Source organism: Diuraphis noxia, unplaced genomic scaffold, assembly GCF_037042655.1.
Source record: "Diuraphis noxia isolate RWA-SAM2 unplaced genomic scaffold, SU_Dnox_SAM2 contig0003, whole genome shotgun sequence".
Lineage (NCBI taxonomy): Eukaryota > Metazoa > Arthropoda > Insecta > Hemiptera > Aphididae > Diuraphis > Diuraphis noxia.
In genome coordinates this window covers 68,066,346-68,088,165 of record NW_028301713.1, presented here as the reverse complement: position 1 = coordinate 68,088,165, position 21,820 = coordinate 68,066,346, and the positions used below count along the sequence as shown (strand labels likewise).

Here is a 21,820-nt window from a genome sequence, read left to right as displayed (position 1 = left end):
GAGTCTGGTAGGTCGTAGGCGCCAAACCAAGATCTACTAAGAAATGAGATAAATATCTTTTTATCGGATTGGCAAACTACAGAAAAGATAAAATTTAATTTATCTTGCGACCAAACTACTAAGAAGTTCATGGTTTACTGGTTCATATATATCTATTAATTTCAAAGTGATGTTGAGTCTGAGAATAAATCGATGTATAATTTAAAATATGATTGTTATTACTTGTTTGAGTGTTTATACTTTAAGATACAATAGCTTATATAAGTTATTATACAATACAATTAATAAACTAGGTATAACTGGTTAGTGGTATGTGGTATTACAGTATCCAATTTCGTCAATATAATCGAAAAAAAATAATTCATTATAAATACCTATGCACCACATCAGTACATCACACAGTATGTTGTATGCTGAGTTTTAAATTTAAATGTAAAAATTATTAATAAGTATAAGGAACCTCGAGTTCGATTCTCAAACCTTTTAAGTTATAACTTTATAATTTATAGGTATGGACGTTAATATTTTTATGAATACCTATATAAAGCCCTCAAGTCACTTGGCTTCATAATGCGCACCATGAAAGAGTTCAAACTGTCTGGATCTCTCAAGACTGTCTATTGCTCTTTAGTCCGAAGCTTACTAGAGTATATGCATCTGTGCTCTGGGACCCATTTGTGGTAATTGATTCTTACCACTTAGAGCGAGTTCAGAGGCGTTTTTTATTGTCCGCAGCATACATGCTAAATATTGTGCATCCTCCTCGTGTCTATGCTCCAGTATTGTACGCACTTAACCTTACATCCTTAGCAGACTGGCACGTTAAAGCTAACTTAGGATTTTTGGGAAAGTTAATCGATGGTTCTATAAATGTCCCTTCACTGCTCGCACAAGTAAACTTTAAAGTTCCACATCGTTCCACAAGATCTCGAGCTCCTTTTAAAGTACCTTTCCATTGCACCAATTACGGTAAAAACAAATCAATTGACCACATGATGCGTTTGGGTAACGATGACCCTACCTTTGCTTGTTCACCTTAATTTAGTGTTGTTGACCTTGTTGTATCTTTTTATTATTTTGTTATATCATGTATATAATTTTAGTTGTGTCCTAATTATTATAATTTATAGATATTTATTGTACCTGTAATTTTGCTGTTTTTTTTTTTTTTTGGGCCATCGCCCCTTGTAAATGTTAGTTATGTTAAATTATTGTATTATTTTTGTGTGCTGTACTAAATAAGGAATTTTTATTCCGTAAACTAATTAATTAATAAATAAATAAATACACAACAATTTGCAAGTTTTTTGTAGGTTTCCATTAAATACAATTTTTTTTCCAGACACCACTATTGAAGCTAAAGAGTGAAGCATTTTTGGTGTTCTGAAAGTGATGAATTAAACGAAATTATATTTAACTTGGGCATATCGTGCTTATATTAATTGTTTAGTGCTCCAGTGGCAACTACATGTTAGGTCTCGTGGCGCAGAGTATAGCTTTGGCACATTGCCGTGGGTTAGGTTAGATAGGGTGGTCTGATTTACTGCTGAAGCAACACTATAAATTTTCAATTTAGAGTTTCGTTGGAGGCTCTATATACTTATTGTACGTTTGAAAATGCTAATATAAACATTTAGTGAATACGTTATATATTTATAGTCATTTTTGACATGGTGTTACGCCAAATACCAGAATTGATTTTGTTGAAAACCGATTTTGCGTAAAAATTCACTTTTTTCCTTCGGTTTTTTTTTTTTGTTTTTCCAAACCCTTTTAAGAACTACTGTAAATTTTAAATTTTGACCTCCTGAATGTACCAACTAGATTAATTTCTTCTTTCTCCCCGGAAAAGATACTGCATTTGAAAATCGAAGCATTACTTCGACTAAAATAAAATTAATATATTTTTAATATATTATAATATATAAATAGTGGGTAATAACAAATGTTAGTGTTAGATACTTAGATATCAGGTGTTGGAATATGGGATAGGTAACCATAGTGAAAAAAAAATGTTCGATCAATTTTGAAAACGGAATTTATATTAAATAAAGTTATATAAACGTTACAATAAAATAAATTACTTTAAGCAATAACGTCAACAACATTTTCGTTTTAATCGTAATATTTATTGGAATTGCTAATTTATGGTTATAAAATCACTGTAAATTTTGGAAATAACGATTATCGGCTATTAGTCTAGCTAATGATTGGCGATGTAATCAGTAAGACACGTGGAGTGCATGATAGACACCGCAGACATTGTTGGCAATAATTGCAGGTATAAATTTCAATAATTGATTGATAAATAATGAAGTTTCAGTCATTATTATATACTGTTTGTAATTAATGGCAGATTGGCCCCCCGGGATACCGTCAAAGTTCCTGCATGGTGGGCCGATCTTCGTGTTAAAACTAATTAGTTAATATTTAACTGTGTGTCTGTTGTTTGTTATTTCATATACTCATATCACGATTTTGGATGTAATTTTGGTTGCAGCCTGCACTAATAGTGTTTAAATATATATTACAGTAGAACATATACATATACAAATTCATTTATCCGTTATCATTTTTATAAAATATGGTTTAATGCACAAATTTTCGCGGCACACTCAACACACATGTAATGAAATAAATTACTATTTTCAATATTTTTACCAGCATAGTAACAAATATCATAAACTTCTCGCGGCACACATATATAATCGATCTCTCGGTACAGTATATTGTGCCGCGGCACATCGATTGAGAACCACTGCATTAGACATTAGAATTAGAATGTCCATTGTCTATCATTGTCCAATTCTAAAATCCTGATAGTCACTATAGCGGCCCACGAAAATCCCCACCATTCCGTGATCGACTAACATTAATCCATGGAAGAACCGACCGACAGTCCGTGGTCCGCACTAAATCCATCACGGACGTTCATGCTTCTAGAAAATTGATGTAAATATGGGAAAATATCGGTAGATTGAAATAAAATGTGGATGAAATGCGATAGTGGTGGTTTATATTAATTTAATATAATGATTTATGATATTGACAATTGACCTTATAAGTTGTATTATAAGTATTAAGTAATAACTGAGCGGCATTTCGATTCGAACGGGTTACTTTTGTTTTCTACGCCATGATATTTGTGATGAGCCTGACGTTGATTGGTTGCCTGCAATCGGGGTATCGGACAACACTCACAGGCGGCTCCTAAGGCCAAGTTTACAGGTTAGTCGTTTCGGTAGTGTAACTGTGTAACTAATTTTGCAGTCGAAAAAGTCAAGTGAATTCTACGTTCCTCGGTGTTATAGTTATTTTTATTTTTTAATTATTTTTTACTTTTATTTTTACCTTATCACGTGTGTGTGTATTCTGTAGTTATAATACTATAATATTAATAATAACAAATATTATTATTAGTAACTTTAGTAACGTGTACCCGATTACGCGACTGCACGCCATTGCTGCTGCCCCGGATTCGACGTGAGTATAATTATAATATCATCGTCGTGTCGTTCAGTCGCACAATATTATTAAGTTCCCTTGGTCGAGGTAGTGTTGGCTGGTTATCGGTTAGGCGTGTAAGATTGACAAAAAATAAGCGTGTCGGTGGTCACCGTCATCCGTCAGCGGACCGGGAGAGCGGGAGCGCTCGAGCGCGCGTGTACATACGATATGGCCGCCCGGCCGGTTTCCGCCAAAATTCTCGTGCTCGCTTTATTGAGTGTGATTGGGGAGGTTTTCTTAAAAACGCGAAACTAAGTGCTTAACTAAAATATATTAACCTTTGTAATTCGCGACCACCATGTGTGATAGCGCCTGGGGCTAGGACAGATTATAATATGTGAACCTTCGATAATGCAATGTCACGGGCGAGTGTGTATGGAAGACAAGCAGTAAATGTATCGTACTATCGTGTGAACTCGATATTTGAATCTAAAGTCGATAGATACGTGACATCATTGATGAATGATGATTTGATATCATGGATTCCCAAATATTTGTTTGTTAAGAGGACGTGATACCCGCATGTGTTGTCTCCGTCTTACGAGTGCGTAACATACCAAAAACTGTTTGTTTCGCACGGGAAAGGACCCAGAAGTCTACAGTTATAACTAAGAAACCAAATTTTCACCATGATAAAAGGAGAATTTTAACTGTGTCACAGTGTTTTTATTTTTCGATTAGACCAATATGTTAAAAGTTATTGAAGTTTGAAAAACTTAAAAATATCAAATTATTTTTAAAAGTATTATAACTTTTTTCTGATTAAAGATATCAAACAAATAAAAACGCTATGACACAGAAAATATTATCTGCTATATTGTGTTAACCTTTTGGTGTTTCTATTTAGAATACAGACGAATGGCTCTATCCCGCATTAAACAGTTTTTGCAATGTTACGCAATTGTAAGACGGAGACAACACATGACATCATATCTTCTTAAACAAAGCCTGTTTGAGTTAGTTGTATGCATCTGTAAAATTGAACAATAATAATAATATATATACATATTAGGTATTAAGTTTATCTGTTCTAAGTTAGGTGTCTAGTCTATAATATTATTGTTATTTAATATTGAAATTAAATAGGATTTTACAGAACTTAAGTGAAATGTTTACAATTAGCTATAAAAAAGAAAATAACCATATAGGTACTAAATACATAAACAAATATTCTAATTGAATTTTTTATCTTTTAAATCAATTTATTTGGTTAAAGCAAATTATTTTATGACACGAGGAGGAATTTATTATTTACTATTTAATATTTACATAAAATTAAATTTTCAAGAATAATCAAATCATCGTTTAAGTATCAAACTTTACAATTAGTCAATGATGAGATTTAATCATCCCAAACTCATGGATCTTATAATATTATTCTATTTCATTTCTTTCTGTGTTGTAACATTTTTTTTTTTTTAGTAAAAATGTCATGTCTTTTATATTAGGTTAGTTTAAAGAACTGATTCCCTACAAATGTATATTTTGTCCTTAGGAGTGTCGCAGGGGGGCAGTTTCTCCAATTCAAATTTTTAATGTCTGTATTTACTTTTATATCATTTACGCTTATTGTACGTAATTCGTATAGATTGAATAATTCAAATCAAAAAAAAATGTTGAGCTTAAACAAAATACCTAGGTACCTGGATTGTGAGTTCACTTTGTAGCGAAGAAAGTACCTATATTTGTCTAAAATTTCATTATTATTTTGCTGTAAAATATTCTTTTAGGGCTTCTTATACCCAATTCATATTTATATTTTAAAATTTTATTTGGTACTTAAATATTGATAGGTAAATGCTCGGGTAAATGTATTCAGGTATAATTGTCTACATTAATTATCTTTCATTAATACATTGATATAGGTACCTACTTATCTAATAATATATTATTTCTGATAGTATCTACATTTCACTATCTCATTTTTGATTATTCTCGTGATGATATTTTTAATTTGTACAGAAGTTTCACTGTGATAGGTTATTTATACATTGCACCATTGTATATTTTGATATTGTTATTATTATTTATAATTCTTACCTATATAATAAAATTGTAAATGTATAACAATAGTATTTTACATTATCACCTTTTAAAAGATGATGTTTAAAATAAAAAATTGAATAAACTATTTTGTTTTTCAGATAATTAAGTTACCCATATGATGAGTTGGAATCATAATAATGCCAGCCGCAAGCAATCAAATAGGTTCTGCTTTATTTCAGTCTCTTTCTAACAAAGTTACTGATCGACGGACTCACCATTCTTCTGTGGCAGATGACCGTTCTAGTTATTTATACATAGCATCAAGTAGAATTTTAGATAAAAATATAGAATTTGAAATGTTAGACCATAAACCTTCAATGTTATCTCAAATGAAAAACAATTGTATCATGTTACTACAAAATGGTTGTAGTAAAAAAGATATAATTAAAAAAAATGAAAGGCTGAATGGTGGGGATACTAATAAAATATCCCATTTACCTAAACCTAAAGTAGTGTTATATCCTCCTGAACGTGTACAACTAGGATGGCAAGATAAAAAAATGCCAGTTGGTTCTGGATTAGATAATCCTGGTGTAATATGTTACATCAATTCTACATTACAAGTATGTGTTTTAGTTAACTTTTTTATGTTAATATATATAATATATGTATTTTATTTAATTTTAATTTTATAAATGTGTTTATTAGGCACTATTTCATATTCCTGCATTTACAAATTGGCTAATGAATGATGAACAACATCAAAAAACTTGTCAACAAAAAAGTAAATATAAATTTAATTTGTATGATTAAAAATAACACTCAAAAAATAAAATATGTGTTGCGTAAAATTAATATTTGTTATATATTATGTATGTTTGTATCAATATTATATTAGGTATATACTAATTTTTTTTATAATATTCACAGTGTAGGCCTAGTTTTAAATGGACATGTATGATATAATCATTTACACTTGAAAACAAGTTTCTATAAAAGAATATTTTTTAATATATTTTTAGCTGGATTTCAAAAAGATTGTATTGTATGTATGGTCTGTAATACATTTGCACTATCTCAAAAACACACTGGTTCTAGTTTCAAAGCATCAATCATAACTAATCGCCTATCTTGTATGTATATTTATCTGATAATTAAAATTAAGTTTGAACTAATAAAATGATTTTATTTTTATTTGTTAGTAATATGTAAACATTTGTCAACATATCGGCAAGAGGATGCTCACGAGTTCCTTCGTTACCTTATCGAAAGTATGGAAAGGTGCTATTTGTCTGTTTTAGGACATGCTGCTAAATCGTATGTACCTATATCATATTTTAAATATTAATTTAAATTCAATATTGCATTTTATTTTTTTTATATAGTCTAGACAATTATTCTAAAGAAACTACACCTATTAACCAAATTTTTGGTGGTTATATCCGCACTGAAGGTATATTTATTATAAACGTACTGTAAACAATTAAATTAAACATTAATATAAAATATATAATTTATGTCAAGTAACGTGTGGTAAATGTGGACACATATCAACTACGTTTCAACATTTCCAAGATCTCATACTCGATATCAGGCAGTCTGATAATGTTAATGATGCTTTAGACAACTATTTTGAAAAAGAACCTTTAGATGAATCATATGTTTGTGAAAGATGTCGACGACAAGTTTCTGCTGATAAAAAATTCTCTATTGAAAGAGCACCAAATGTATTATGTATTCAGTTGAAAAGGTGAATTATTGTTTGAATTATATTTTGTGTGTATTATTATTTTTCTGTCAGTGAATTAAATAGAAAATAATGATAAATTCTTACAATAATATTGCAGGTATAGTGTTGGTATGGGTGGATTTAGTGGAAATAAGAATAGTAAAGCCATTCAAATAAATGAACGATTAGATTTATCGAATTATCAATTTGATCATCATAAGTTTAAAAATGATGCTCGACCATTAAAATACCATCTTGTATCCATGGTAATTCATTACGGTTCAAGTTTAAATAGTGGTCACTACACAGCTCTTGGTCTAACACCCTCTGGATCGTATTACTATTTCAACGATTCAAATGTATGTATTTTAATTATAATATTTTTGTAACATTTATTTATTTATTCACTATTGATTTTATCAAACAGGTTTATCAAACAAATTTCAAAAATTATTCAACAAGTAATGATTCCTATATAATATTTTATGAATTGGAACCTTCGGGAAACGTGAATAACACAAATATAGAAAATAAGACATCGACTGTAACATCTACTTCAACTTGTAAACCATCCATAAATGGTTTTTTTTCAAGTAAGTTTTATAATTTTTTTTCATGCATTTTATATTATAATATTTATTTTTATTTAGATAAAATCAATGGAGTTACAAAACCTCTAAACGGTGTAACAAAACCATTGAATGGTTTAAACAATATTAAAAAAAATATTATTAAAGACAAAAAAAGTCAAATATATGATAAATGGGATTCAAATATTAAAATGTAAGTTATGGGTATCTTAATATTATATTTTATACATTACATACTGTCATTAATTGATAACAGAGTTTTATTCTAAATACTAATAATTAACTAAAATGTTACTTTTTAATTTAAGGTTAAAACAAGGACAACAAAAAGATAAATCACTAACTGAGAACTCTTGGAATTCAAATAGTAAAACAATAGAAACTTCGACTAATGGAATCAAACCATCTTTAATGTATAATAGTTTAGTACCTTATATTGATTCTGATAAAGATGGTAGTGATGATGATAATAGTTCATTATCTGGTGAAGATAATGGCTCTTCCCCCATAATATTAGGAAAAGCCAAACACTCAACAGACCAAAGAGTTCCTGATAAAAAGCCTTTAGTTATGAGACCAAAAGAAGATCCTAGTGAAATTGCTACAGAAACACCGCCTAAAAAATGTCTGGTATTGAAACCACCAAATGATGATTCTCCTATCAATGAACAGGAGAAAGAAATTCTACCAGCAAAAAAATGTTTAGTATTGAAGCCTAAAGATGAAGAACCATTAGAAGTAAAACCTGAACCTGAACCCATCAAAAAATGTTTAGTTCGAATTCCAAAAGATGATAACGTTGTAAATACTCCTAAGGTGGTATCTCATTTATCTGAAGGAAAAGATCCTGAAAAAAAAAATCGCCGACGTGAAAATGGAATTTTGGAATTGGATGTTAATAAGCCGAAAGTCCGACTTGATCACAATTATAATAATGGGTTGGTATTTATTTAAATAACTTGGATTTATTTTAGCTTAATTTAATATTATATTTATAACATAACAACACATACATTCAGTATATATTATATTATATACCTTAAATGTTACAGAAATAAATCACCAACTGATAACAAAACAAATGGAAAATTTTTAAATGGAAATGAATCCCTTGATGATAAACTTTGGTAAGTTTTTAATATCAATTTAATGTTTGATGAACATAAAATTGTATTATTAAAGGGTTGTTCTGTTATATTCTTGATTTTTTTCCTTCCTGATTTCTGAGCCTGGTTGTTTAGTGTGCATAGTTCCTCATTTTTTTTTTTTAATAAACCAATTACATATATTTATTTTTTTGAATTTTAGGAGTAAGTTATCTAATGGGAATAACCATAAACATTCAAATGGGACAAAGAACTGGTAATTTATGTTTATTACATATTAATTTTGCTAATTATAAATTATTGATTTTATTTGTGATACTAATTAATTCATAAATACATATTTTAGGCCCAAGTTTACCAACGACTTTCAAACTAATGGCAATAGTAAATCAAATGGCAATAATTTTAAAGATAGCATGAAGTCAAGAACACATTTGGGTTTTGGCGGAGATGGTAAATATTCATAATGCTATTCTTAATTGTTAATACCCATTACTTATCTGAACTAAAGCCATATTTGTGACAGATTATTGAGTATAGTATTGCTATATTTCCACTGGAATAACACAATAGTTTGGTTTTGTTGATTCAGTTCCAAATGTGTCATTAAATTGTACTAAATAACAATGCAAAGACTTATTTTATTTTTTTTACCACTTTTATGATATTCTAATTCTATATTTATCCAAGTTGTGTTATTTTATTGGAAGGGTCTTATGTTATTCAATTCTTATACATCTTAATTAATTGTCTGAGCAGACACGTTTTTATCGTTGTTAAAATGTTATCGCTAACATTTTTTGTTGACAATAAATACTTAACTCATAGGAAAATATGCCAGAGAAGTCTTAACTAGTTTAACCTAACCTAATTTATTTTATTTTTTAAAGTACCTTTTTTATGAATTTATGGTAGTGTATATTTGTAATTCAAATACAACTCATGAGATTATGACATCCTATTAATATCCATAATTATATAATATTTTAATTACTGTCTCAAACACGTACAGTTTCCATTTTCTTAATTCTTATTTTTTCATGATCATCTAGAATATTTCTATTGTGTCTATTAAATTAGAATGATTATTACCATAGGTGTTTGTATAATATTTCAGCTTCTAATTTAGTTTTTCACTGTTGGCTAAATTTTTAAATATACTTAAGTTTGAGAAATATTAGTTTGTTCCATGTTCCTTAAAACATAAAATAATTTGGAGTTTTAGGATTTGGGGCTGAACCTTACTTTATCAAGTGTGTACTTATGAACAGTTTGAACTAGTTTAAGCAGTGAAATTTAAATGCATACTAAATGTTTATCTTCAAGTTGACCTTACTGATCTTTTTTTAAGAAACTTGGTGTACTCAATGATTGCCTACCTCAGGTGGTACGGAATTTTCTCTGTGGAAATACTGTCATTCAATACATATTAGTCATGGGAAGGTCCATTTAAATATAAACACTTTAATGCTTGATTTCCTAATGTGATAAAATTACAATATAGATGTTTATGGTTATGAGATTTTACTTTTGACTACGGAACTCTTTAATCAGAATATATAATATTGAAATCTATTTAAATAGTATTGGTTAAAGTTAAGTCGTAATACTGAATTTCATCTTCAAAATTTCATGATTATTGATTAAAAATTCTTATTCGACTTTGATTTTCAATAACATTTCCATGCCTCAAAATAACTTCTGAAATTTTCCTATTTAAAAATGTAATAATTAAATAATGTTTTTTATGAACAATGGTAATTATTTTTCAGAAACCTAAGTACTTAGAACTATTATATTTATTAATATTGTATTATTATTATTATTGTGATTTTTAGTTAAAACCTGGAATGGTGAAAAAAGCTATGTAGACCGAGAGGCTGAACAAGATAAAATTAATGGAGTTAAACGTTCGTTTGATGATGAATACAATGAAGATTTTGATAGAGGAGTAGTGAGTATATTTAAATCATTTTTAAAACTAAATAAATAAATTTAATAAATACATTTATATCATTGATGGTAAAATATCAATCACATTTGTTACTTAACATTTTAATTTTTAAACACAGATTGTGTTAATAATAGTAAATACATTTGTATAGGTAAAAAAGAAGAAATTTGATAATAAGAATCACCACTCAAAAGAAAATGGTTCCAATGCCTTACAAATGTTACATAATCAATTAAATCAATTTAATGGTAAAATGGGACGAAGTAAAATCACTTGGATGAATCGAACCAAAAATTACAGACAATATAACAATGGATATCGTCATAATGGCAGTAGTGGAAATGGTGGCGGAGGATATAAGAAACCCAGGTATAATAATAACCGTCGCCATTGGCATAAACAACGTTAGATATTTTGTGTATCAAAAACATTTTGTAAAATGTTGTAAATTATAATAATATACTAGGTTAAAATAAAATTGTTTATGTAATTAGTTCGATGAAATTAAAAAAAAAACCGATAAACTTAATAAATTAATGTTAATTAGAAATTCCAACGCCAACTGCTTTGATTTCAGTTCGGCTGAATAGAATATTCTAGTCCGACAATTTTAGCATTGTATTTTAATTTTTGACAATTTATCATCAAGCAAAGCTTTTGTTAGTTTTGTTTTTATAATACCACATTATTAATAATATATTATTGAAAGCTGTTGTAAATACTGGATAAATAATTTTTGCAAAACTGTCTCAAAATTAAATTTAGGCTACATTATAATTTCATTATTTCTTACTAAATAAATAGTTATTTATAGCAATTCAATTTTTAATACTAAGAAAAACTTAAATCATTTGTTTTTATTCAATGAATGTATTACTCTATTTATCTCTTACTTTTTATTTAAGTTATATATTTTGTTTATGAAGTTTTCCATTTTTAATTTTCCTTAAATTATTAAATAATAAAACAAAGAACTCTTTTTATTTTCACTATTTAAATGTAAATTTAAACAAAATATATATAATTTTTTTTAAGATTATTGGTTTTATTTTATGACTCGTCATTTTGTTCAATTTAATTTTTAATAAAAGAGCAAATAACTTAGATATTTTTTTTTGTATTATAATGATAATTATTTTTATAAAATTTGTTTACTTAATAAATGATGTATTTATGTAGGGTGGGATGGGATTTAGATTAGTTATTACCTATAAAAATATTGTCCATTTTCCCTGTTAAAGTTTAGATAATAAAAATGAGTTTTTAAGTGTATTTGGATGCAGAAAATGTTAGCAATGATTTAAATATTCAAGTAGTCCCCACTTAACATTCAATTATCGCCTCGTGATTCGTTAAATAAAATTCTGTGCACGCGTTGTTAGTATGACTACTTGTAATTTTTTTTAAATTTCTAAGTTTATAGGCTCTACTGAAGTGCCTGTTGTAATAACAATGTTTGTACTCCGATTTTCACGGTCGGTTCCTAACTTCAGAACATCCAGACTACAGTGTTGTTGTTGTTGTTATGTTTAATACCATTTTTATATATACATTTATGTCTACATTCAATAGGTCATTAACGAAGTAAATATTTTGTTTTTAACCTCTGAATAGTAAAAATTATGAATTTTCTTGTATATAAACTGTAATTAAATTTATGGAAAATACTATGTGTATACAATATTACATTGTTAAAATCTTAAACACAAAAATTTTCACTTACAATCTCAAAATCCATTTATATTTATCTATATAATACTTATAATATATACATTTATACATAAATATATTAATGGCATTTTATTGATGCATTATAATTTGTAATGTAGTGATTTTAAAGATAAAACACCTTGGTACTGTTATTCTATACGCATTGTAAACTTGAATATAAGTTATATGTAAATAAATGTTTATGTATTGTGTACCTATTGTAAAAATTGAATTGTAATCCTTAAAAAAAATTTTTTAATGTATATTTAGCTAGACAAATATTGTAAGATGACTAATGTACGATTGAATGTGAAGTATGAATTGAAAAAAAAATAAAGAATTACATAATATTGTATTTGAAATATTTTTATGCCTTGATAACTATGGTGATTATATGGTATTATATTTTAATATATGTGAATATTATATTATAATAGGATATTAGAATGGTTAAGAGGATGCTGCACCCACTTATGTTGTCTGTCTTGTTGTTACAAAGTACAACATAGCAAAAACTGTTTTATGCAGGACAAATCAACAAAAATTTTACTATTTTTTTTCATTTAATTATTAAAAATAATAGGTGTTCTATAGGTAGGTAAATTAGTATATTACTAAGATTTTATGAATTTATAAGATTCCTAAAAGAAAATGTGTATAATTTTTCTTAGTTATTCACTTATTAAATTCATTTTGGTGTTCCCACTTCATATTAGATATTGAAATTAAACCACAAAAGCAAACAAGTGGTGTATAGAATCGTGTAGAGCCAGATAATATTGTTTGGGTCGTAGCAGATGTATTGGCAACCTAGTTCCTTCTCCATTCCTCGGTACCATAAGAAAAAAAGATATTGTGCTCTTATGTTTAATACACTAATTATATTGTCAATAATAGGTATTATGAGTAAACAATTTAATTATGTTATTTGTAAACAAAATTTAAGGCATAAATTCACTTTAACTACCCATCATGTTTTTTGATTTTTTTTTTTATCAAGTAATACGTATGTTAACGAGTTGAGAACGATGGTGCAAAAAAAAATTTGCGGAAACCATTATTTTGGAAGTTATAGCCTTCCAAAGTTTGCGATTTTACGTAGGTATACAAGATGCGTGTAACATTATTTTTATGCCGCGTGGAGTAAAGACTTAAGCGAGTTGTTTAGTTGGATTTTTTTTTTATCTCGGACTGTTTGGTCTTTGGTAGTCTACCGTCCGGTGCCGGAAGGCAAAGAGCTCTACTATTCTTGTTAGTTTAATTCACAAAATTAAGTTTATTTGTTTGGTGATCCATCTAGGCTATTTTAACCCTGGGGGTTTGAGGGCCGAGCCTCGATCCAACTCGTCATCCGGAGGTCCGGAGTCGTTAGGTGAAGGGAGCCACATTAATATCATTATTTATTATACTTGGGTGTGTTATTTTAACTTGGCGGAACAAATGATAATGAAGAAACCGATCCTGTTTATTAATTTATGTAGAAAACAAAATTAAATTTTTTACTGACGCTGCGCGTCGCGCGTGGCAGCTAGACGGCAGTAGATACATGTGTTGTGCGCATAAACGTAAAATCGCAAACTTTGGAAGGCTATAACTTCCAAAACAATTGTTTGCGCAAATTTGCACCATCGTTCTTAACTCGTTTAAAATTGAAATACATAATGTGATTCGATAAACAAAATCAAAAAACATGCTGCGTAGCTTAAGTGAATATTTGTTCGTCCGGCGGAAAAACTAGGTATTTTTACGAAACCTAAAACACATTAGAATGCCGTACAGTATCAACATTATTCAGCTGGAGGCAAAATGTATTTTATGTCCGCCATACAAATACGGCCCTGATATTAAGACATGCGTTAGGTAGGTATACCGTTGTACATGCCTTTATTATGGCGTTATGATATTACGAAACGTTTCGAAAAGTCGCTGCTTTGGAGTCGCTCGTTTTGACTTGACCACGAACTTAATAATATGGCCTCGACAGACGTTTTATATAATAGACATTAGACGTAGGTACGTTGCACAGTCGATAATAATATTGAGTGGTTTACTCGAAGATTACACGTGTTGGACTGTTGGCCCTATGTGTATCCGCCTTGGGTTAATCATTTATCTATGCATTGAACACTTGAACAGTTCTTTACAGAACACGAATACAGATAATAGATACTATGGTTGCACAACGGGGTCAAATATTGGATATTTGGATCACAGCGCTGAGCGGCGCCGAATGTTTCTTTAAAATCTGACTTGTATGCTCCACAGCCATTATTATAGCCCAACTCATACCCCGTTACCATACTTTAAGAATAATAATTAACCTGTAAATAAATACATTGATTTATTCTAAGATATGATAATATTATATTTTATTACATGGAATCTTAAAAGAGCAAGGGATTTTTAAACATTGCTGCTGTACATCAAAATATAATAAAAATATATACATTATGGAGGCGCCAGTGTGACGTGACTTTCTTTAAATTATTGAAAAGAACATCCAGAGCCGTCATATTATAGCAACCATAGTCTGCGATAGGTCTTAAGACTTAAAGTAACATAATAATATCATGTAGGCTATGAAAAAAAAAAAACAATAATTATTATTATAGACTGACAACAATATTATTATTATTATTCTGACGATCGTCGTGGCGTATACCGCCAGATGGCGCCTTATATTATCAAAACAATCGCAGAATGACAAGTAGTGTATTATGTTTACGTTATTTATTTTCTATTTTGTAAACACGCTAACATGAAGTGTGTTTATTTTCCGACAAAATTATGATTAAAGACATTTTACGAGTGTGCGTTTCGCCGACACCATCAGATGTTTAGATTCTGATGAGTTGAGCCGATTCCGACGCATATCCATCATGTTACCAAACTTCAGTCCAGTCGTTCAGACACTGTTCGGCACTTTGTTCACATGGGGCTTAACCGCCATCGGGTCCAGTTTAATACTGGTGTTCAGCGGTACACAAGTAATTATGGGTTCTAAGTTTTCGTTTGTTTTTCCTTGTATACGACAGTTTGACGTGTGCAAAGTTTATCATTTAAATTGATGATTGATGTCCGTTGTAGAGAAAACTACTGGATGGGAGCTTGGGATTCTCGAGTGGTGTGATGATAGCGGCATCATATTGGTCACTGTTGGCACCAGCAATTGAACTCGCTGGACAGGACAGTACCTACGGAAATGACGGACAGTTTTCATTTATACCGGCACTAGTTGGTTTTCTGTTTGGTGCATTTTTTGTGTATTTATCAGACTTGATCATATCATCTTATGAAATGGACGTACTTAATATTTTAATACCCGGTAAATATTTAAATACATCTGAAGTTTATAGGTGCTGCAATTGGTTAGCAATTAATATGAAAAATAAAAAATTCATATTCAAAGTAAAATATAACACAATCAAATTGTAAACACCACTTATTTTATAGAGATTTGATTGTGAATTAATACGCATAAAACCATTAATATCGATATTGTTAATAAAGTAAACCCAAAATATGTTTTCTACTTGGTTCTCGTCTTTTGTAGAAGCCAACCATATTTTAGTGATTTTCAATATTTTTATAGAGTTAATCTTAAACTGCTGTCTTATATTTCACAACATATAACTAATGTTATCAAAAATACTAATATTAAACAATTTATTTTTAAATAATATCTCTGCTATTATTTTAGTAGCATTAATTTTTATTCTATATTCAATTTACTTAATAAATGCATAGGTATAATTATTATATTTTTTAATACTACATAATATTTATATGCCATTTTGTTTCATATTATTCATATATTTTTCATTTAATTTTATTGTTAGAAGCAAATCAGTGTTCAAAAAAGAAGTTCAAATGCGATTCTGATATGGAGCATAGTTATAGTAAAGATAATCAACAATCAATTGGAATAACTGATGGTAAGAATTGTAGTTAAATTTATAAATTTATAAATTGTATTGCTTATTAAGGCCTATTTTGAAATGAAGACCTTTGTGGCCTGAAAAGTTCATTAAAGCTATAGTGGTATTTTCTTTTAACTAGAAATGTATTATAATTAATTAATTGAAATGACGATCTCACAGCTCATCGTACATTTTTCAATTGGCTGCTATCTTCATTCAGATCTGGTTATAATAAGTACTGATTTAAATTGTTAAAATTTGAATATTTGAGAATTCTAAGCTTACATTACTTATTGTGATTGTAAAGCAATCTAGGTTTTGTTGTGAAATTTAGTTGCATAGAATATGTTTGTGTTAATGTCTTTGTTTATAAATACATTGGTAACTTTTTATTGTTCATTAATACTGTAAATACGACATAAACTATGTCAAAAAATTAACCATATTTTCTCAAACAACTCAATTATTTTATGATTGTATTAGTAAGGGGTGATTCATCAAGCATGCTCGTCCTTCTTTTTTTCTTTAATAATGAAATTATTCAAAATCTGACTTTTGGAATCTTTAAATATATTCTTCAAATTCTAGAGATTTTTGTACCACTTAAGAAGTGTTCTGTGACGATACAAACTTTTTTTTCAAATGAGAACCCAAATTATTTAGCATATGATTTTTTTGAGAATTATAATGTATTAATCTCGAAATTTTAATGAGTAGTTTTTGAGTTATTTAACTTTGTGTTCAAAGAATAAAAGGTCGGTGGTTTAGGTTCATAAGATATGTGTTCTATGGTGAATTTGAAAATTTTAGTCATCAATATTAATCTATCAACATGAATAATTTGTAAAAATGACCTTAGTATCATAAATACTAGTATATTTTATACTTTTGTAAAACAATTTTTAAGGACTATTATCCTTAATACAAATATTTTAATAACTAGGAAACTACTCGTTCAAATTTTGATTTCAATACATCAAATTTCTCAAAAATATTATCCGCTAATTAATTTACAGTAAAAAGGAGGGGTTCTCATTTGAAGAAAAAAAGTTTGTTTTGCCACGAGTCGTTCCATAAGTGTACAAAAAAACTTAAGAATTTGAAAATATTGTCTTTGGTTATATTTAAAGATTCCTAAAATCAAAATGAATATCTTCATTATTAATAAAAAAAAATAAAAAGAGGTTGGCATGCTTGGTGAATCACCCTATATTATATAATTTCAATAATAACTATATTATAAAAATGACTAAATTAATAAACTAATAACTAATAATAGTTAATACAATTTTATGTAATATCATATATTTTATATTTATTTATTTTTGTTACCTATTTGTCAGATCTTATACTTTATGTCTAATATAAGTTGTATTTTAATGTTTTTTATAGAGATTTCAGAGGCTAGACAACGATTCTATAAATCTACCCACCCGCCACCAGTATACACTGAAATAGAATGTGATAATGACGTGAAAGCATGTAGTTGGAAACGTATACTATTACTCATAATTGCTATCACTGTGCATAATATTCCTGAAGGCCTTGCTGTCGGCATAGCATTTGGAGCTGTTGATTCTTCACCATCTTCTACATTTAACAGTGCCAGGTAAGTGAATTTAAGATAAAACAGATACAACAATAATATTTTTTTTAATATAACATTTTATTTACATTTTATACAATACAATTAATATTATGGCCATTATGGGTACATTTGATACAAGGTTAATAACAGGAAGTAGCATTAATGTGTAGACACTCTGCAGTGCCACCCAACCAGGATTTTTTTTAATATTTCAGTAGGTATCTAGGCCACTGTCTTTTGAGTCTTCTGCGTACATTACCGGGAAGTGAGGTGGAGGGTAGTTGCTTGATTAATGGTTTATTATATAAATTAATTTCCGAATACATTTTTTCCCTGAATACTTAATATCTTTTAATAAGTACAGGTAGATGCATAGATAAGATTACACAATTATGGTGGCCTAATTATTTTAGAAATACAGAGAGGGTCTTACCGGAAAATTCCCAGCTTCCTGGATAAACCTATCCGCCCATATTGATAGGTATTAAAATATATTAATTACTTGTAAGTTCATAAATAAATAATAATTATTGTCCAATTTGTAGTTATTTAATACTATACAAGAAAAAAAATCTTATATTTTTTATGAAGGAAAATGCTCATCTTTTAATTACTCAGTTAATTCAATCCTATCATCATTGGTTATGTAGTTATTATCTATCTAATTAATACGACACAAATAAAATAGGAAGGAAAAAAGATTTGTAGTACAGAAATTCATTAAATTGAAGTTTCACTGTACCATAAATTGTGATCACACTGTATGCATGTATGTTTATTGTAGCAGAAAATTAAAAATACCCAATATGATTATAAATTGTAATTTATGTAATTCCTGTAATCACAGTTACTAGATAACACCTCGGTAAAATGTATTATATTTATTGAGGAAAATATTTTCATTTTTAGATATCAACAACTTTTGATTATTTTTTATTAAGTAATATATAAAGTAATATGAATATCAAAGCTCAAATAAATACATACTAGTTTTAATTTTCAAGGTAATTGTAAATTTGGATTTTACTCTTAATTCCCAGTGTTATATTACCTAGGTGCTAAAGGGGCATTTGCTCCAGGTTCCAACATTTTATTAAGTTGTTCAAAAATTAGATGTTATAATTATGATTCATAAAAATTTAAAAAATGTTTATGAATTATCTTTCGATTTAAATTTTAAAACTTATCTTTAAGAAAAATTAATACAATTTAAAAGCATTGTTAAAAATGTCCCAAAAAAGGTATCTTACCACTTGTATTGTTTCATAAAACACTCATTATCATCATTTTAAGTTACCTTGTTACCTAATATAGAAATACTTTTACTCTATCTTTTTTTAAATACAAGTATGAAATACATATCTTCTGTTGTCTTGAAACGAGTATAAAATTATCTAAGATCGTCATTAATTTGTGAAAAAATTGTAATTTATCAATATTTTATATTGAATCTGATTTGATCAGCAATTACTGATGAAATATGATGAAAGTAATAGTCAATAGATAGATCAATTTTCCACAATAAAGTTTAGGAAAAAACATAGTTAAATAAAAAATAATTAAAAAAATTGTAGGTAACCAAAACATCTATTATTATAATAATTATGATTATTTAACTTATTAAAGTTTACTTGTATTACTCGTATATTTTAATTTTAATTAAATTATTTTTTGAAAAACTATTTATTTTATAGGTACATTTTCAGACATTAATGTACTTAAAATGTATTTATAAATTTTCTTATTTTTATGGGAAGTAGAAAAAAATGTTTGCTCTATGGCAACATTGACCCCTAATCTGGCATTGCTCATTTCTCATTGATCTCTAAATTTAGAATTATTATTATATACTCGTATATGATCATTGATTAGTATTTTATTTATTATACTAAGTGTCTGATAATTGCTATTTGAATTTATGAGTCATACAGAGGTCAATTTTTTGATTAGTTTTCACTCTGGTGTAAATTGATACTATAATTTGTTATAGACATGAGTGCAGCAATAATTGTCTGCCTGTGATTCAATATAATTACTATATTAGAGTAATCGTATTGTAGGGTAAATTTCGGCTTGGTTAGTTTTCATGTTTTAGTGGCCAAAGAAGATTGGATTCAGGAATAACTAAAACTTTAGCCTACAAGGATGTTAGATGTACAAGTGAAACCAATATTTTCGGTGTATTTTTTACTTTTTAAATACAAATATAAAGAATGAAGAGAATTAATTATAATATCGAAATATATATTTATATATATAATGTTTCATAATGAAATAGAATTAACAATATAAATTAGGAAGCAAGAAATAAGATTAAGGATGAAGTGGTTTGGGGAGGGAAGTATAAAATAAATAAGGGGTACTCCCAATTTGGGAGTTCCAAAGATATGGAAGATAGAAAAATGTAAGATTCAGAGAGTGAAAGATCATGGGTGAGGTACTGGGGTGGGAATACATTATACAAAATAACTGGTGTTTTTGATATTGGAGGTTTTTTTTTACAATTAAGTACTATACTATAAGGTTTAGTTTTAAAATAAGTTGGACGTGAAGACTAAAAATACCAAATATTCTATTAAGTTTTTATTCATAATTTATAGCAATATGTAATAATATAACATATTATACAGATATGCTTGTTGTCCCTCCCAGTGTTATCCATGCAAATGGTTTGGTGCCTGTTAAAAAAGTCAATTCTATATGATTTAAACTTTGTTCAATTTGTTATTTAATATTCAGTGTAATGGTATTTAAAACTTAGAACATTTTATCGATTATCTTAAATACTTTCTTAGTGCACACTTAATGGTCGCACGAAGGTACCGTGAAAATTCAAAATTCAAATTTACACGTTAATCGGTCAGTGAGTCAGTCAAGACATGTTCGATTTTATTATATTATAGCCGCGGTGCTCAGTGGTTTCGTCAAAATTAGCTTGTTATTATGGGAGCATGGAGCAATACACTTGCGGTGAATTATAAATTCCGCGAAGTGCGTACGTAATTACAAAGGTTTTATTAATGCATCGAGTGCCATAGTTCTTACTGTTAATGATGTGCAGAATACCATAAGAATTCCAAAATGATATTCAAATATTCAATCAAATTATTTTATTTTTTGCAACCAATAGCAACTTTATTATCAACAAAAATATATTTAGTTTATTTTTTGCTGGGCAGATGGCGCTAATGTTGTATTTTTACCATTCAAATTCTCTATTTCAGTGTATTTTCCTAAAATTTTCATTCATATAATCCCTGATGACAGTTACGAAAACAAAACAACACAAAAAAATAATCAGCCAAATCGTAAAGCCGTTTCGGAGTTTATTCCGAACAAAAAGCGACTTAATTACATAATTTTTACTTATTTGTTATTATTTTCGGCCTCCCAATTAATTTTTCCAAATAAAAATAATTATCCATTAAAAGACAAAAGTTAAAACATTTCCCGTGACGACCGATTAGTGAAATCCGTATTTTATCCGAAGAGCATGTTTCGAGGTATGCTCGAGATAAAGAAGCTTTTATTTTATAATTTTTAAAGATAAAGATATTATATTATTATTACTTTCTATTCGGGCATTCGTCCGTATTTGACTTGATGTTCAAGTGGAAATTTAAGGACACTCCAGAATGCGATTGTGGAAATGACAGTCAGAGTGAGATATATTACAGACGAATTTTCGAATAGAAGGTTCGAATCGGGCATTCATGGGATTAATGAAGTT

The 21,820-nt window shown here is 28.4% G+C and overlaps 2 protein-coding genes across 3 annotated transcripts in view; both read left to right on the top strand.

Moving 5' to 3' along the window:
• The first annotated feature begins 3,228 nt into the window (after positions 1–3,228).
• On the top strand, positions 3,229–12,937 carry scny (ubiquitin specific peptidase 36). Of its 2 annotated transcripts, XM_015519769.2 has the most exons (17): positions 3,229–3,483; positions 5,652–6,116; positions 6,202–6,277; positions 6,516–6,626; positions 6,696–6,810; positions 6,879–6,946; positions 7,018–7,243; positions 7,341–7,581; positions 7,650–7,815; positions 7,873–8,005; positions 8,121–8,750; positions 8,865–8,939; positions 9,121–9,174; positions 9,265–9,371; positions 10,757–10,872; positions 11,024–11,241; positions 12,289–12,937. In XM_015519769.2, exons 2-17 carry the CDS (start codon positions 5,691–5,693, stop codon positions 12,293–12,295), a joined length of 2,769 nt encoding a protein of 922 aa, XP_015375255.2. In that variant the 5' UTR covers positions 3,229–3,483; positions 5,652–5,690; the 3' UTR covers positions 12,296–12,937. The 2 variants fall into 2 exon arrangements, with proteins under 2 accessions (XP_015375255.2, XP_015375249.2); XM_015519763.2 differs by having other exon boundaries at positions 11,024–12,937.
• A 2,375-nt stretch (positions 12,938–15,312) lies between these two features.
• The window catches only part of Zip48C (Zinc/iron regulated transporter-related protein 48C), a 43,555-nt gene continuing 37,047 nt past the window's right edge, over positions 15,313–21,820 (top strand). The window contains exons 1-4 of the mRNA XM_015519788.2: positions 15,313–15,569; positions 15,670–15,907; positions 16,422–16,517; positions 17,895–18,111. Coding sequence (XP_015375274.1) covers positions 15,462–15,569; positions 15,670–15,907; positions 16,422–16,517; positions 17,895–18,111 — 659 coding nt within the window. The 5' untranslated portion in view covers positions 15,313–15,461. The remainder of the gene's footprint in view (positions 15,570–15,669; positions 15,908–16,421; positions 16,518–17,894; positions 18,112–21,820) is intronic.